Source organism: Hoplias malabaricus, chromosome 10, assembly GCF_029633855.1.
Source record: "Hoplias malabaricus isolate fHopMal1 chromosome 10, fHopMal1.hap1, whole genome shotgun sequence".
Lineage (NCBI taxonomy): Eukaryota > Metazoa > Chordata > Actinopteri > Characiformes > Erythrinidae > Hoplias > Hoplias malabaricus.
Window position 1 is genome coordinate 28069335 of NC_089809.1, and position 18833 is coordinate 28088167.

At 40.0% G+C, this 18833-nt stretch overlaps 1 protein-coding gene across 1 annotated transcript; it reads left to right on the forward strand.

Annotated features, from left to right (window-relative positions):
• The first annotated feature begins 3673 nt into the window (after positions 1-3673).
• On the forward strand, positions 3674-5241 carry LOC136708034 (uncharacterized). The gene is made up of 3 exons (XM_066682294.1): positions 3674-3876; positions 4057-4137; positions 4688-5241. The coding sequence occupies exons 1-3, from the start codon at positions 3690-3692 to the stop codon at positions 5239-5241; spliced, it is 822 nt and encodes a 273-aa protein (XP_066538391.1). The 5' UTR covers positions 3674-3689.
• Positions 5242-18833: the final 13592 nt, after the last annotated feature.

Here is an 18833-nt window from a genome sequence, read left to right on the forward strand (position 1 = left end):
TGGGGAGTCCACGTGACTGTCTCAAGTTCCAGAGAAATAAAAATCACTTATGGTTTGGCCAAAAAATAACATCCTAGAATTAATACTTTGTATATACTTGAATATAACAATGAGTATACTGATGCAATTACATCAACTATTCTAGTTACTAGAGATTAATTAACATTCTTTTAACTTGATAGGAATCTTTCTTCGTGATTAAAACATTAATTCACGTCACTCGATTAGTTAGTAGACAGTCACCTGAGAATAACAGAGGGTAACATTAATAACACATTGAATAATACATGCTTAGATTCAGCAGAAACATATGCGTCCAAGACAATTCTCTGTTAGAGGGAGAGAGAAAAATGATTAGGGTGGCATATGATTTCACAAATGTCCACTTTGGGGCACTGTTGGTCCATGCTGTTTGTCTTGTTTGAACTCGGGTTGAGGGGTCACCATTAGGCAGTCCTGGGGCCATCTGCTGAATTTGCGATAAGATGAGCGTTCGGCAGTCCAACGCTGGAGGGTAATAAACGCTGGGGGTTCTGGGGTTCTTTAATTCAGGTCTCCAAGGCTCTGATTGATCTTTTAGGCTTAATGGAGTCATAAAATTGAGAAACTTCTAAGTGTCGTATGAATCCTTCTTGTGAGCATCTCTGGGTCACTGAAGAAGGGGGTTTTATAGTTTTATAGCCAGGCTGCTAGCACACACACATTCTGTGGAATGTGAGTTTTGATGAAAAAGTCAAAGTTTGAATCCTAGAGTTTTTTTTTTATTTCTTGATCTGGATCCATCCTCCACTACACACAATATCCCAAAGAACTCACTGACATTCTCTTAAACTTCCAAACAATGCTCAAACAGAGCAATCTGAGCTACATTAGTTATAGAAATTTGTTAGAAGAAAGAAAATAACTAGGATACATATTTTGTGCAAGGGCATTTTACACAAAGCAGGACATCCCAGTTAACCAGACAGCCTAGGTTTCTAAAAGTATCAAACTATACACACTGTCTGAACTGTGGTGTATTAGGTGCCCTGCAGTGCCTTAAGAACTGAGGTGAGGGGCCCTACAGTCCAGTTTTCAGGCCTTAAAATTTCTGTGGTGAGGGGCATGGCGTAACCATAAACATCGCATTGACCCTGAGACCCTGTTCATCAACACAAGCTTTTAGAAACAGCTCCATATCAGCCCTGTTTTCAAAAACAAATAAAAAGGGTCCTTTTAGCCTCTGGGTCATCTCCAGAGCCTTTATGCCAACTACATATCTCGAAGCCAGCGACATGCTTGAGACGTGCTTAAAATGTTCTTCTGTGCTCACTTGGATATGTACGACCCACTTGGAGCTGCCTCCGGCCTGCACAGTACTCTTCTCAGTGTCCCGGCTACTAAAAAAGAAATCTTCTTTTATATATGTATATATATATTATTATATTGTATTTGTTTCCAAACATACATCAATAATAAAAAAAATGAAAGGAAAAACTAAACAACTAAATAAGATACAAGAACCATTCAATAAACAACAATAATAAACAGAGTCATGAGGTCAAGTTTTTAGTCTAAGGCTGACAGGCATATCAAACATAAATTTCAATGTCTATTTTGTTTTTACAACAAAATTGGATAAACAAAGACATACAACACATTCCACTTTGTTTTCTTGAGTAAAACGGTCTCATTTCTTCTAATTGCCCCCCCCCCTCTCTCTTTTTGAAGACCATAGAGCGGATATAAATAACAATTTTGAAAAAAAGATCCACCACTGGGGTTTTCTTCTAAGCCAGCACTTAGTTATGGCTTTCTTTCAGGCCACAAGGAATATATTAAATAGGTATCTATCACTCTTACAAAGACCTTCAGGGACTGTACCAAGATACATAGGTCTAAAAGACACCTCCACATTAAAACCCCAAATGTTGGAAACTAATCTCCCCATCTGATTCCAAAAGTGCTGAATTTTTGGGCAGCTCCAAACTATATGAGCATAATCTACATCTACTGCCCGCACTCCCTCTAACAGGGTAAGAGAGATCCAGTTAACCTGAATTTAAGTTTGGGAGTAATAAAAAATCTGATCAAACTCTTCCAACAACAGTCCCTCCAGGTTAATGAGTTAGTGGAAGTCCATAAAAATGTGGATCAGTCTTGAAGGACGGACAGAATCAGTGCCTTTAACCTTTTCATAAAGAAGTAGCGAACCTGTAAATATCTGAAAAAGTCCTGTCTACCAAGGTCAAATGAGTGGCAAAATTTTTGAAATATATCAAATTCTCCATTTGGCACTATTTTACAAAGTGCAGTAGTGCCACATAAGACCACTGTTTATATTTATGATGATGTAATGCTGGTTTGAAATGTACTTTAATTTCTCTATAAAGCTGAAGTCTTTTGATAACCCCACATCATACTCTACAAGAGAGAGAGAATGCAAACCAGTGGTTCTGTATATGCAGATGTTTCTTAATCTCATCAAAGCAAGCTAAAGCTGACTGTATTGGTATTTATTTTCAATAAAGAAAATTCTATGTGCTTCCAATTAGTCTCATAGGTTAGATTGCACCAAAGTAGAAGCAGTCTTAATTGAAAGCTGAAAACCATGTCTTGCATACGTCTGTGTGTGGTGGTTCTTGAAGCACTGACTCCAGCTGCAGTCCAGTTTTTGTAAATCTCCCCCACATTTTTGAATGGGTTTTGTTTCACAGCCCTCTCCAGGGTGCGGTTATCGCCTTGTACACTTTTTTCTTTTCCTTCCCTTTGCCTCTCTAATAATGTGCTTGGACACAGAGCCCTGTGAACAGCCAGCCTCTTTAGCAATGACCTTTTGTGTCTTGCCCTGCATGTGTAAGGTGTCAATGGTTGTCTTTTGGACAACTGTCAAGTCAGCAGTCTTCCCCATGATGGTGTAGCCTACAGAGCAAGACTGAGAGACAACTTAAAGGGTTAGGCGACAGACGGGTCTTGTGCGGAAAGAAGAGGTCGAAACACGAGAAGTTAGAACAGAAAACGAAACGCTCAGTAAGACGCATGAGTAGGCAATACTTCGCAAGGAGTAGAGGGGAAATTTAAAGGCTGCTAAAGAGGTGTGTCAGATGAGCTGCAGGTGCTGTTGTACTCAGGCGAGCTGGAGCGTGAATGGTTCATAACAAAAATCTGCAATTGAAAAACATAAGAATTCAAATATCAAAATGTATAGGAAAGTGAAAATTGAAAATAAATGATTTATTCCCAAAAATAAAACAGTTGAATCAAAATTCTATTTAAACTGAAAAAAAAATCATCCTAACTTGTATAATTTCAGAGCAGCGCTGTAAAAGCTGTAGTAGGACATTTTTATTTATTTTGTGTAAAAGAATCCTTCCAGGAATTGTATAATTAACCCCTGTGTATGCTACAACAACAACCACAATGTTCTACAACACTTCCACTGTGTCTAAAAACCAGTGTGAATCGAAGTGTCTATTAAAGTCACCTGTATTCAGCCACAGCCCGTTCAGCCAATGGGAACTGGTCGGGAGAGGGGTGTGGCCTCAGTCACCATGGCCCCTGTCTATCAGTTCCAATTAAGAGGCCCCACCCCTGCACCTCGATGTCAAAGAACTCTTGCATGTGTGACATCATAGAGGTGAGGAGAGCAAAGGTAAACACAGCCGTTTCAGCTCAGTCACAGTTCAGGCGTCAAGGTGAACACAGAGAGGATGAGCTGGTTCTGGTGCTGCTTCAGGGGCCACACCAGTGACCCCCAGGATATGGAGGAACAACTGACAACTAGAGGGGACCTTGTGTCTCACACTGTGCCGGTCAGTGCTCTGGAGAACCCCTGGAAAGGGAGTGCTCCAGGAGCTGTGCTGGAGCAGGTGGAGTCCAGCAGGGGTCGGCAGCCGAGTGAGTGAATCCTTCAGCATTAAAACATCAGAGTCAACATTAGAACTGAGTGATTAAATCATATTAAATGTTTTATTTAAAGACCCAGTGGATTCTTGAGGGCAGTGATGATGGACGCTAATGTCCCACAGATCAACAGCAGACGGAGACAGTCTGTAGCTGACTGTTGTTTTATTTCAGGAAAAGAGGAGGTGGAGGAGGTGCTGAAGGCGGAGGAGCAGCGGGTCTCTGAGATCCTGGAGCTCCACAACCGATGGCTCGGTGAGTGAAAATATCACTGTCAGTACACGCCGCGTCCACAGAGCCGTCACCGGTCAGTACACGCCACGTCCACAGAGCAGTCATCGATCAGTACACGATCAGCAGCGGGTCTCTGAGATCCTGGAGCTCCACAACCGATGGCTCGGTGAGTGAAAATATCACTGTCAGTACACGCCGCGTCCGCCGAGCCGTCACCGGTCAGTACACGCCGCGTCCACAGAGCCGTCACCGGTCAGTACACGCCGCGTCCACAGAGCCGTCACCGGTCAGTACACGCCGCGTCCACAGAGCAGTCATCGATCAGTACACGCCGCGTCCTCAGAGTTGTCACCGGTTAGCACACGCTGCATAAACAGCCGTCACTGGTCAGTACTTGCTGCATCTTCAGAGCAGGCACAGGTGAGTACACGCTGCATCCTCAGAGCCGTCACTAGTCAGTACACGTCGCGTCCACAGAGCAGTCACCAGTCAGTACACGCTGTGTCCACAGCTTTACACCAACCGCAGGATGACACAGGACTACAAAGATTCTGTTCTTTCTGTCTCTCAGCTGAACCTCACACAAATAATAAAAAGAGAGAGGAGAGTGTGGAGGAGAGTGAGGACAGCGAGGACTTCTCATCCCTCTGGTCTGTCTCTTCTCTAGAGGACTGCGAGGACTCCTCCCTCTGGTCTGTCTCTTCTCTAGAGGACTGTGAGGACTCCTCCCTCTGGTCTGTCTCTTCTCTAGAGGACTGCGAGGACTCATCCCTTTGGTCTGTCTCTTCTCTAGAGGACAGCGAGGACTCCTCATCCCTTTGGTCTGTCTCTTCTCTAGAGGACAGCGAGGACTCCTCATCCCTCTGGTCTGTCTCTTCTCTAGAGGACAGCGAGGACTCCTCATCCCTCTGGTCTGTCTCTTCTCTAGAGGACAGTGGAAGGAGAAAGTGTAGGAGAGTTAGGGAAGAGACAAGAAAATGGAGGAGAGAGGAGGAGATAGAAGAGAGGACGGAGGAGAGTGAAGAAAGAGATCAGATGGAGGAGAGAGAGGAGTTGGAGGAAAGCAAGGAGTGGTGGGGGGACGATGAGTACTCCTCCTCCCTGAAACAATTAAAAAACAGTTAAAAATAAACACTAATTATCACAGTTCCTCTGGAGTCTCATTTCCATTTACAGTCTTTAGAGGGCGCTCTTCTCCAGAGACTTTTGACCCTGGGTGTCAGTAGAGATCACCCATCTATTCTCCCTCAAACCACAGTGACCTCAGATCATTAACTCATTTCATATCAGCCACACTTCACGCTCAGTGGCACCACCTACAGCCTTCAATTTTACTGAGAACCTTCCAGATTTATCAGTTTTAGTTCACTCTCCATCAGACCCAGTGGAACTGGACGGATTAAAGGTGAGTCCCATTTTACACTTTGCCCCTATCTCTCAGCCCTACCTTCACGGTGCTGTCATGGGTGAGGTGTGTAAGGTCAGATGGAGCAGCTACAAGGAGACGGGATGGAGGTCATTGGCCAAATCCTGGCCTTGCAGGAGTCTTCTAATGGCTTAGCACGTTTTCGCATCAAGTTGCAGTAAAGTTGTATGTTCACAGCGCAATCCTTACTCAGTGTTACGCAATTCTTACAGAGAGGCCATGACCACACCGTGGACAGCACGTTTCCGACTAAACCGAAGAACGAAGTAAACCTTCTACTTCGTAAAAAAAAAAACAAAGAAATCCGGGCGTCGCATGGTTCTTTGGTTCGGCCACCAGGTGTCTGTGTGGGGTCCCACGACGATTTCCTTCTATGCGGACCTTAGGATGAGGCATTCTTTCTAGAAGCTGTAGCACGTGCAGGATTTTAATATAGCCATAGAAATGTTCTGTAATTTTGCCGTCTCAAAAACCTTTAGTAGGTTTCTGTGATTTTGCTGTTGAACCGATAGTACGAATGCATATTCTTGAGTTGGATATAGCATAGAAGGTTTGCGTAATTTGATATATAGCCACGGAAAAGTTCTGTAGTTTCCAAGACCCTTGTTTATTGCCCTAAGGGTTTGTGTGTTAACCCTATTATGATTTGAATGTAGGCATATAAGAATGGTGTAATTCTTTAATATAGTTTGCACCATTTTAATATACACATTGAACATTTGTGTAATTCTTTCTTCAGAGTGACTTTCATCTGACTGACCATATGTACATTCTGTCATTTTAATATCATGTGCACTCTTTTAATATCAACATAGAACATTTCTGTAAGCGTTCTGTGGATTATTTCAAGTCTACACCGGTTAAAGACACATGTCCCCTCAAGATTATCGGGGTGGCACTTACTTGATTTTAATACAGATTATAGGACATTTGTCCTATGGTAGATGGAACAATTACATATTTTTCTTTAGAACGGTTCCGTAATTTAGCTGCGTGAAAGATATACAAGAAAAAAAGACACTTTTCTTCTATGTGAATGTTAAAATCATGTATTAACCTTTAGTAAATTTGCGCAACATTAATAAGAGTTCGCTAAATTTTACAAATGTTTTCTACAACGTACGTCAAATCCTTGCACTTCCAGTTCCTCGATTTAGAGCGTCACCTTGAGTCCGGACGCTGGAACTGCAGGGCTAGCATCCCCAACTACATATCTCTGCAGGCTGGAGGCCAGCATGTGGGAGGGGCATACGCAGCAAGTGGGCGATCTATGTTTTGTGGGAAGGCGAATGAAGGAAAAGCAGCCTTTGTGATTTGAAAAAAGGGCACAGTTTCTCTCCAACAGAACTAGATACCCTCTACTAGTTATATAGTTTAAAATATTAGGTTTCAGTGGTGGATTCCTACCAACATTCAAAAGGTACATAGTACAGTTTCTGCATTGCTGAGCCCAGAGTAGAAACGACAGAGGCTCTATTCTTCCTATTATAGGTCTGTGAAGCATCACAATGATTTTGAAGCTGTAATTTTAAGGTAAAAATATTTGCTGCATAGTGTTCCTTTAAGCTCTGTTTTATCTATGTAGTTACAGAGTATAGTTTGAGTGATTTCTGCAATTCTGGGACACCTGTTTTTTTTTAACAGGCTGTGGTTTTGTTTGTTCTGATTTTGGGGTTTTGGAATATTTATTCTGGTTTTGACGTCACTCCCCTCCTGTGACAGTGTTGGCTTACCTGTAATACCAGTAACCTTGTGAGTTGCTCTGAATAAGAGCGTCTACCAAAATACCATAAATGTAAATGTAGTGTGTGTGTGTAAATGAATGAACATAAACTGTGAATGAATGTAAACCATGTATATGAAGAAATAGTAATTGTAGTGGTAAAAACAGTTCAAGTCCTATAACCCCTTGTTTCCACTTTTAATTGTCTTTACCACGCAGGAGAGGACAGATTCAGTGTCAGACTCGCAGTTGGGTTCCAATAAATTTAAGGAGAGAGTTTGTTGCAGAATATTGATTGTAATTTTATTACAAATAAATATAAATACAAAATAAAGATGCAATGGTAGCATTAAATTGCATTTATAGCTGTTGGACATGGGGGGGTGGGCCCCAATGGCTGCAGTCCTTGTCTCGAGCTAAAACACAGTCCGCCACCTGTATCCCAACTGAGGTCAATGGCGGTATCGCTGGTCTGCCCTCCTCCCGTCATGCACCTTATTCCCTAATTTATAGGGTAGCACCCATCACCTATAGAGGGTGCACACTCACAAAACAGCAAAAAACACAAATATGAACAAAATATCAAAACTTATTTGTGGCTCCTACAGTAATTACTGACTCAAATACAGCCAAATTCTAAATGGTACAAATCATTTTTATTAATTCTAAGAACTGAAAGTGATTTCAAATTCACAAAACAGTTAATAAAAACAAAGTCTGCCTTTGGTATTATTGGTTTTAGGCGGAGAAACATTTTCACTTGTTTTAGCTCAGCGACTGTGTTTGTTCGCCTCCTAGTGTCAGAGAGCCGCTGTGTATCACACGGACAGCTGTACGGAGCAACCTCCAGGTCCCTGGAGCTGTGTGACTGCAACACTACCTGCTGTACCACCGTGCCGCCCCTATAAGACAATGTTTTAATAGCAAAATCAAACATGATACGCAGCATTGTGGCTCAATAGGTAATGTGCTATCACACACCTCCAGAGTCCTGGGGTTGTGTGTTAGAGACCCATGACTCTCTGTGAGGAGTTTGTTGTTTTATCCCCATGTCCATGTGGGTTTCCTCCCTGTACTCCGGTTTCCTCCCACAGTCCAAAAACGTTCCACACATTGGTAGTGGATTGATTACTCAATAGTGTCCGTAGTTCTGAGTGTGTGAGTGTGCGTTGCCCTGCGAAGGACTGGCGCCCCCTTCAGGGTGTGTTCCCGCCTTCCTCCCAGTGATTGGAGAAGGGTATCACTGCAGGCCGGAGACACCTCCAAGTGGGGGGTACAACTCCAGGAAGTAGGTACAACCTCTCACTAAACCTACCCTTAACCCTAACCACCATAACCCCTCACTTACTGGTATCTGGCCTGCTGTCTCTCCCACATGCTGGTCTCCAGACTGCAGAGATATACTTGGAAGAGTGATTCCAGATAGGCCCACGACCACCCTGAAATGGATAATTTACTGATGATGATATAATATGTATAAATCAATATATAATACTGAAATAATTGGATTAAGGTGTTTTCTCTCAACAATTATAATATATAAAACACTTTTCAGCCCAAAAATTACGGAGCTGCACTTATACCTTCTCTCAAAGCGGTATTTTACAAAGAGAGCAAGAGGTGTGGAAACAGCCTACTTTTTACATGTAATGACAGTTCAAACTCCTGGCCCTTTTGATAACTAAGCCAATATTTTAATTAATTAATTACTTTATTAATTTAATCTCCCCTTACATTGTAGAACTCAAAGTAATTAAAAAAAAAAAACATTGAGAACCACTTTTACAATACTTTTTACAGTTTTACAATAAAATCATGTCCCCTCTGATGGTTCAGTAGATTACTTTTGTAATTATTTACACTTAAATGTTTTCACTTACTTCACTTACCTTAATGATAGAAATATTTAATACAGTTACACTTGTGCTTTTTCACCAAAATCATCAGGCTGAGTTCCACTTCCACTTCTACTGCAGCACATGTGGTTTCTTACATTTTTTTTCTGGTGTTTCTGGTGCCAATGACATGCTGGTCCTGTCTGAAGATGTGACCAGCACACTGTTTTTGCAGCATATGTTCTGTTGTTTTTCCTACAAAAGTCATATGAATTGATACTTTGATCATAGATAATAAATATGTAACTACAGTTGAGGTTTCTTTAAATAATTTTTTTTTTGTCTGAAATTCAGAGTGACCTTTTTTGACCTGCAGACCATTCTTAAAAAAGGGGTGTTGGGCCAAGGCGTGGAAGATCATGAAAAACCTCAGCCATACAATTCACATCCCATCGCAACATCTCTGTTTCTCTCAGATAAATGCTGTCGCTCTCTGAAGGCAAATAGTGAATGACAAAGAGCACCTTCCCACAAGTTATTCAGGCTCTGAACCAGCCAGGACATTAACTAGGACTACCACACACATGCATCACACAAATCCTTAACTGAACTTCAATTACTTATTATATCACCTCTGGCTCAATTGCACAGCATTATTTTGCACATTCACTTTTGCAACTGCTGATAAATTCTCCATTCATATAAAATATATATAGGGGGTCCTCGACTTAAGACATTGATCCATTCCTATGTCGCGTTGTAAACGGATTTTCGGTGTAAGTCGGAACATACGTACGTACCAGTGGCGGATGCCGGTCTTTCAAGGAGGGGAAGCTCAATTTCGGCCTACATCATTAAATGTGTCGGTTTATTTATACGTAAATTCTACCCTCCGTTCCTTTTCAAGAAAATGATCTGTGACCCTGTCGTACCAACAAGGCGTCTTTTCCAGGGACTTGACTAGTGTCCTCTCAATGGCCAGCAGAGCTAAGCTGCTTTAACAGCCTTGGCCCATGTGAAGTGTGTCCGCCTGTGAGTGCTGTGACAGTGGAGGGGCTCAGCAGCACCCGCTGAACAGAAACTGCGATAGAAGTCAGAAAGAATGATAGAATTCAGTCTCCAAACACAAGCAGCTACAAAAAAAACCCACCAGAAATAGAAGATCGATTTGTTGCTAGTCGTTTTTAACAAAGAAAATGCTGCTAAGAGGATTAAGAAAGTCTCTGGTTCAACTCAGAACAGAATGAAAATTTAATGCTCCAATGGATCTTTACACCAAAGGATCGCTGATTCGCTCATTTCGCTGTCAATCAAAAAGGGATTGAGCATCAGACAGATCATCCAATCATCATGCAGAAGCTGAGCGTCCGGGCCAGCCGAGGCCAGCCCACTGCCCCATAGACGCTAAGCGTCCGATGGGCGGGAGAAACCCCAGCATTTATCCAATGACTCGTCTTGTTTCACTGCTTCGCTATTGAACTCTGTGGACGCTGTTTAAAGCACTGTGAAGTTGCGGGAATGATTGAGAGGAAAGCCGCGTCTTTACCAGTGATAAGAAGCTGATTCTGAACAAAAGTTGAGCGCGTTGTAGTGCATATTTATTCAATGACATGTACACACAACAGTATATATTTGATCATTTATTTTTTGACATTTTAGGGGAAGCTGAGCTTCCCTTGCACTCTTAGATCAATTGTCTCTGGTACATACTGTAAGCACTTATCCTATCCTAACACGCCGTCCTCCTCGGACCCGAGCCGCATGTATTATTTCACCGTGCACACCAAACACGAAGTTCGCGTTACGACGTTTACAATGCAAAACCACTTAAGTCGAAACAAGGCTTTATACAGTAAATGGGAGATGTGTTGTAACCACGAAACATCGTAACTCGGGACTGACGTAAGCCGAGGACCTCCTGTATGTGTGTGTGTATATGAATAGTGTAAATTTAGTGTATGTATTGATATTTTATTCTTTTCATATTTTAGTCACATTATTTCTGCATATATTTTGACATCTTAGTTTTTGTCAGGACCAGGCGGACTATTAGAGGCGGACACAAATGCTATAATACAGCACTTTATTTACAACATAATGAACTGAGACACTTAAGAGATACTTTAACAGAGATCCTGAGACAAAGATGGAGAGAAATGGAAAATGATACTGAGATATATGGAGACCTAGACTGAGAGACAGATACATAACAGACCTAGACTGAGAGAGAGGTACATAGAGAGACCTAGGACCAACAATTGAGGACAAAGGAACTAACAGACTAGGAAGAGACATGAATAGACTAAAGAGAGAGAGAGACAAACAGACAAACCAAACGAACACACAAAGCACAGAGTACAATAATAAGAACCAGACCTACCAAAGAAGCACGCGAAAGGAAGGAGAAGCAGACGAGAGAGAAACAAACCAATCAGGAGGCAAAGCAAGGGCGAGGGAAAGGGAATGTCCAACAAATCAATACAGACACAAAGAAACTTAAATACACACAAGAACACCTGAAACATATAACGAGGGGGCAGGATTACAAAGAGGACACAGATGGAGACACTGACGAGAGCGTGGAGTGAAGGCAGGACTAGGGCGGAGACGACAACAACAACAAAGAGCCATGTGCTACATGAGCACATGATGGGGAAAACAGACACAGGACAGGGCCAGGGCATGATTTTACATCTGTATTTCTTATAATCTTTACTGTTTCAAATGAACAGTCTATGACCATGAATGGTACAAATACAAATGTTGATTTATTTTTTTCCACATTCTTTTAGACACAAAAGTCATAAACCATTAATTCTTAAGATAACTCAGCAACAGAAGTACTGATATTGGTTATGTGCTTGTAAACAGGGCACAGAGCATGGGTTAAGTCTATGATATAAAGTTCATAAACCTACACAAACCTAATGTAGACTTACATTGAAGTATAAGCTATAGTCTTTGTCAAGTTTTCTCAATTAAATATTAATATAAAAGACATAGTTTTGAGGGAAATTGGGAACAACCTTTTCATGTTTAATGTTTTGTTGAAACCTGACGTAAAAAAAAAGGAAAATATCAGCTTTTTCAGCTTTTAATTCAGCTTTTTCAGGAAAATACAGTGGCTTGTTTACTGTCTTGTTTATTGGAAAAAGAGGTGGTGTTTGTATTCAGCCCTGGCTCAGTAAATGGGAAACATTATAAAAGTGTCTTGGTCTGAAGTTGCCAATAGTGTTGCTGCAGTCATGCACTCTGTGAGGTCACATGCACTTTCTGCCACAATAACAGAAGCAGCACAGAAGAAAGGTTCTGGGCTGAGTTTCCCAAAAGCATAGTTGCTAACTGTTACTATGTTGCTACTACATTAGCAACTTACATAGTTAAAACTATGCAGGTGAGATGCAAGTGTTTCCCAAAACCATAGTTCTACCGAAGTTGTGTACTTGGAACTACAAATTTTTTTGTGGTTAGAAGCTTATACTGCATTCAAGTGGTGTTGATTTTATCAGAAAAAATGAGTTTCCCACCAGGAGGCACCACACGAACACTCTCTGGAGTTGGAAGCTGAAGTTGGACACATCAAAATTTTCAATGCAGCACAAACTGCCCGAGCTGTGACATAAATATTAATAATATACAATTTGTAATTAAGAGTAATGTCATTTTGAACACATACGTTGTACTACTATACTTCTGTTTAAATACACCCGTAGAAAGGTTAATTCAATGACATCTTGAGAGCATCCATTTTTTTTAAAACTTTCCACAAAAATCACGAGTGCAACCAAGTTGGAGGAACAAGTTGGACCTCAGAGGAATCTACCACCCAGGTTCGAGACCTCTGTGCACTACAGAAGGTCATGGTTCTCACATGTGTAGCCCACTGCACCACTGTAGTGCACAATTCTAATATAATTATTTAAAAAATAAAATAATTATAATTTTTCTTGCAAAGATAAAGACTATCAATGCATTGAAATGGTTTTGTTACAATATAATTAAAATATTATATTATTCTATATTGTATTATATTATATTATAATACAAATACAATTATTTAAAAAATAATCGTCAATTATTAACCTATACTTCTTTGTAGGTGGTGGTATATGATATATGAATGATTTAATTTACAACTCTCAAATGTTTGCATAATTTTACAAATGTGTGAGTTTTTGCAAGTTTCCTGAAAGTGAGACCAACACATCTGGAACCACTGTAGTTTGGACTGCGGTGGTTCATACCAACATGTTTTAAACTACTGTATTGCTACCAGTAAAGTGGTTTGGTGAAAAGTTTTGACTTCAGATGTTGATTAGTTTAATGATGCATCATACCATGTTAGTTCAATGCTAGGCTCTGTCTTTGTACAGGAAATATAACCATGTGTGTCAAGAGATATCTTAAAACAATGTAATTTTATAGAGTTCTGGTGCTATATATGTGACAGCTAGAGAAATCCCATTGAACATGTTCCTTGCAGCAGAGTGCTAGTTTGCTGTTTCTGCTAATAAAACAGACCCAGTAATCTTATTGTTGTGGCAGTTTTTTCTATTTATTTATTTAAAAATACCATAAATCTACAAGTCGAAGCTCTTAGAAAAAAACAGGTACACTCTGCAATTAGTGTGACAAATGAACCTCCATTTAGTCCCCGTCTTCTAGTCCAACGGTACGTGGTTTGTCTTTGCTCATCAAGATATACCTGTGGTTGTTGGATTTTTTAAAATCCCTGTATCATTACTGAATGTTATATAAGAGAAAGCAATGTTTGTATTATTTTGTGTAATTGTAAATATTTGTTTCAAATTGTGGTTAAATTAATTTAAATTTTGTACAAATATGAAGTTAAACTGTACTGTAATTTTATATACTTTTAATAAAACTTTTTCTTTTAAATTGAAAAACAAATATAAATAAATGCAGTTAAACCAAATTAATTTTACACAGATGATACACCGCTTTAATCAGAGTAGTCTTTCACACCAGTTGCATGTATCAAGCAACATGAAGCAAAAATGTATTCCTCAATAGAGGCAGAGAGGACATGTCTGCAGACCCTTCTTAAACTGGATCAAGAGATCTTCCTCTCTGGCACAGCCAAGAAACAGTATCTATGCATTTGGACAGTGGAGAGACTGCAAAACATTACATAGCATGAAAAGTGATGAGACTGATGAGAGGAATTTGTTAACTGTGAGTTCCCCAAAATTGACTTTGTTGCTTTTAAAAGCCACTTTAATTTATTATTTATATACACTGTGAGGAGTGACACATGGTAATGTGTTGTTTTCAGCTTTGGTTTATTTTCTTTTTTTTTTTTAATAAAATGTTATATCAGCTGTTACTGTTTTAAAGTTAAAGTATTTTATATATATAACTTTCAGAAACAAAGACTTTCAGTGTGCAATTACTGTTTATTTCTTGCTTTACTTCCTGTACACCTTACATATTTATTTGACCCATTATTTTCTGAAAGTAAATTTAATCTTTAAAAGGCACACAGATATGATATTTACAAAAATTCAAAAAAGATTGTGTTATGTTGCTACAAAGCAGTGTTACATGATTATGCCTCTCTGTTCCTAAAACTGACTTCTCTGGCCATTCGACATGATTCAAGATGTCCACAGAAACAAGTCATTAATGCATCTTTGAGTATTGTTCCCTGTAGAAAAAAAAATGATTAAAAAAAAATTAAAACCACTAAAAACAATAACAAGTCAACCCAATGTACTGTTCATTCATGAGAGTAATCGTCAAATAGAAAAACACCAAAACTCACTTGGATGCCATAGGTCAGTCTCATATGTGATCGCAAAGCAGCCATGCCTCCAGGAACACATGCCAGACAGAAATGCTCCCCGTATTTATTAGCTGTATACATGACCAGTACTGTTGGTAAGATAAGCCCAAAGATACCTGGATGGCATGGATGAACAGAATGAGGATAAATGTTTGGTCTTGAATGTGTGGTGATATGTATTTTGGAAATTGTTGAAAGTTTGCAATGACACAATGTACAATAGACGACTTTCAAAAAAAGAAGAGCTGGTGAAAATGTATTCAAAATTACTACTAATTTAATTAAATGTTCATTCATTCCTTGAATCACTGGGTGCAAGGCAAGAACACACCCTGGAGTGGGCGCCAGTCCTTTTGCAGTGTGACACACTCACTCAAACCTATGGACACTTTTGAGTTGCCAGTACACCTACCAACATGTGTTTTTGAACCATGGGAGGAAACCAGAGCACCCAGAGAAAACACACTATGACACGTGGAGAACATACTAAATTCCTCACAGACAGTCACATGGACTGGACTCGAACCCACAACCTCCAGGTCCCTGCATGGCAGAGCTGCCCAAAAACTGCCCAAATAATTTAATTTTCATATTAGATAGTAAATTAAATAACTATATTTGTGCTGTAGTCGTCAAAAACCCAATATACCAAATCAAAACTACCAGGGTTCTCCTAAGATAAAATAAAGACACACTAAATAACATGTCTGCTTTATGTAGAAACTTGTAGCATTTGGAGTAAATCTTCAGTTATTATTCAGAAAAAGTCACTAATATGAGTTGTGATTGTGCAGCACAAGATTATGTTGAACTGAAAGACACAGACTGGTGTAGGATCAGTACTCACATGTGGATGGGTCCTTGAAGCAGGAGCATAGGCCTGTGCTCCACTCTCCTCTCTGAACATTAGAGCCATTGGAGCCTGCTGCTGGCTGACGAGTCACAGGGTTTGACATGTTGACTGAGCTTGTCTAAAAGGTCCTGGAACATATCAATGTCAAAAAATAAGTGACATTAGCCATTGTTAAACCAACATTAATCCTTCAATAAAATATGAAATACTGAATTAGAATTTTATTTGAATTTTATTCAGATTGGAGGTACTAAATTTGTTTATCCAAAATTATTGAGTGATTTTGTAATGCTGAGTTTTGTATTTAGAGTTTTCTCTCAAACATTTCAACATCCACTTCATGAAAATGTACTTAACTACCATGGCCTCAAACATTCAAAGCATTGATAATTGTAAATTGTCAACTAAAACCTATATAAAGTTTGCCAAAGCAGTGGTGTATTCGAATTCTCTAAACAAAATCTAGAGATAATTATTACGTTAGCTTAATCTTCATAAAATATCGCATAATCTGTTGTCATCTGAATGCAACTCAAACTACATGGGTTGGATTTAGAAAACAAGAACCTTAAACTAAGAAATGACATGCACATAATAAAAACAGAAGCACTCACTAAAGATGAACAAAAGATAATAAACAACTAAAATTGTAGTAAAAGAATTATTTTCCGTTTTGAAGATTTTAAAATATAACAGACCAAAAAAAGACTTGCCTTCTGATTCTCTTGTCCTGGATGTCTTAGATCGAGAGGAATGTTACTATGCTTACAACCTTTACAACCCTCACATACACTTGGCCACATGAAAAGGCAAGTCCCAATGAAATCAGAAATGTGACTAAACCTGTAATTAAAGCACTAACAGATACCCTGACTTTAGATAAGGCACTGCCACCATGGCATCATATACAAATAAAAATTTTACATACTTCACAGAACAGAATGGACCACAACATGCATCTGTCTTTATTTGACTTATCTTTGTCTGAAATCTTCATTAGCTGTCACACTGATCGCAAACCTGATTGCAAACTTCTGAGGTAAAAGATTTCCATAAACAGTGAAACTCTGCATAAATATTACTATGCAATAATGTATAATATGCACTGTCTTGCCAAAGTTAATGTTAGCAAAAAGGTAAAAAGACAAACAAAAACTCGATATGACATACATGACACAAAGGCAAAAATATTGGCTGAGCTTGAGAATCAAGAATGTCAAGAATCAATCAAGAACAGACCAAAATATTGTTGACCAAGCTGGAGTCATCAATGAAAGAACTGAAAGCTGAAATGACAAAATTCAAGAAAAGAGCCAAGACAGAGAGCCGAATTGGTACCATGAGTTATGAGAATGCAATCCGCTATCCAAGAGATAGACCTGATGGCCAGGTAATAAGACTTGCAGAACAGATTCAGATGCAACCAGCTGAGAATCTACCAAGTGCCTGAAGGAAAAGGGTGTGAAGAAAAGGATGTGAAGGTATTGGTGTGAGAGCTAATTCAAACAATTCGCCAACTGCTGCTCCAAGTGAATCTACAAACAAAGATCTCTACAGCCAAACCAAAAAGCCCACTGCTACTCACAGACCCCAATAGTTTGTGGACTGTTCAAAGCAAGACATGGTCGTCAGACAAGCATGGAGTCAAAACAATATTTTACTAAATAGAACTGATATATTTTGACCAAGAGTATACTCCCCAGAGTTACAAGAGAGCACACTTGTAAACAGTTTAACAAGAATTAATGTAGTACAGCTAAAAATGTCCAAAGTGTTTGGTGAAATAAAATCCTCCCTGACCCTCACAGATGCTATTCAGTAGCTTCAGGAGCTCAGCTTATAGGCTGTGATATCAAGGCCTTCTTCAGTGAAGCTAGATGCCTTTCAACAAATGCCTTGTTTTCATCTAATGGAGACTGCAACAATCGATGGAACTTAAGTAATATGAGAAAAATTCCTGCACAGTGAGCAATAACTGTTCCACAAGTTGGACGACAGCATTACAAACGCTGTGTAATCCCACAGAGGAGCTGTCACACACTTCTGCCCAGGTTACAATGGGAACTTGGGGTCTTGTGTAATAACAGTAACAGTTGGATATGTATCAGTGTGTAATAACAGTACAGTTGGATAGTTCACTTTATATTTTTTGCCTTATGGTGGCGTTTTATTTTCAATATTCTGTGCCAATAATTTTTCAAAAATGGTTGGATCTGTCACAGCATTATGTATTCTGAAAGGTATGAACACAGAGAACCATGCACCCTCCGATGCATTTTATATATGCGTCTTTTTCTTTCAGCAGCTAAAAATACAGACCGTTTTTGACATTGCATTAATGTGCACTATTTTGTAGACTTTTTTACAATTTCTTTTTAGCCTAATTTGCTTAAATTCCATAACATTTTTATTTTCATGTTGCCATTATCAACATATGGCAATCATCAATAGCTTCATTTTCACCGTACTTACAAACATAAGATTGGTCGTGCTAAATACTGTGATATACTGTGGTTATCTCCCGGAAACAGATGGCATGCTCCCTTCAGGTAAGGGGTGAGAACCTGCCCCAAGTGAAGGAGTTCAAGTATCTCGGGTTCTTGTTCACGAGTGATGGGAAGAGGGATGGTGAGATTGACCGTAGGATAGGTGCAGCGTCTGCAGTAATGCGGTCACTGTACCGCACCGTTGTGATGAAGAGAGAGCTGAGCCATAAAGCAAAGCTCTCAATTTACCGGTCAGTCTACGTTCCCACTCTCACCTATGGTCATGAGCTCTGGGTAATGACCGAAAGAACAAGATCGCGGATACAAGCGGCCGAAATGAGCTTTCTCCGACGGGTCGCTGGGCGTACTCTCCATGATCGGGTGAGGAGCTCAGTGACTAGGGAGGAGCTCGGAGTAGAGTCGCTGCTCCTTCGCATTGAGAGAAGTCAGTTGAGGTGGTTTGGGCATTTGATCAGGATGCCTCCTGGACGCCTCCCACTGGAGGTATACCAGGCACGTCCAACTGGAAGGAGGCCCCGGGGTAGACCCAGGACACGCTGGAGGGATTATATCTCCTGGCTGTCCTGG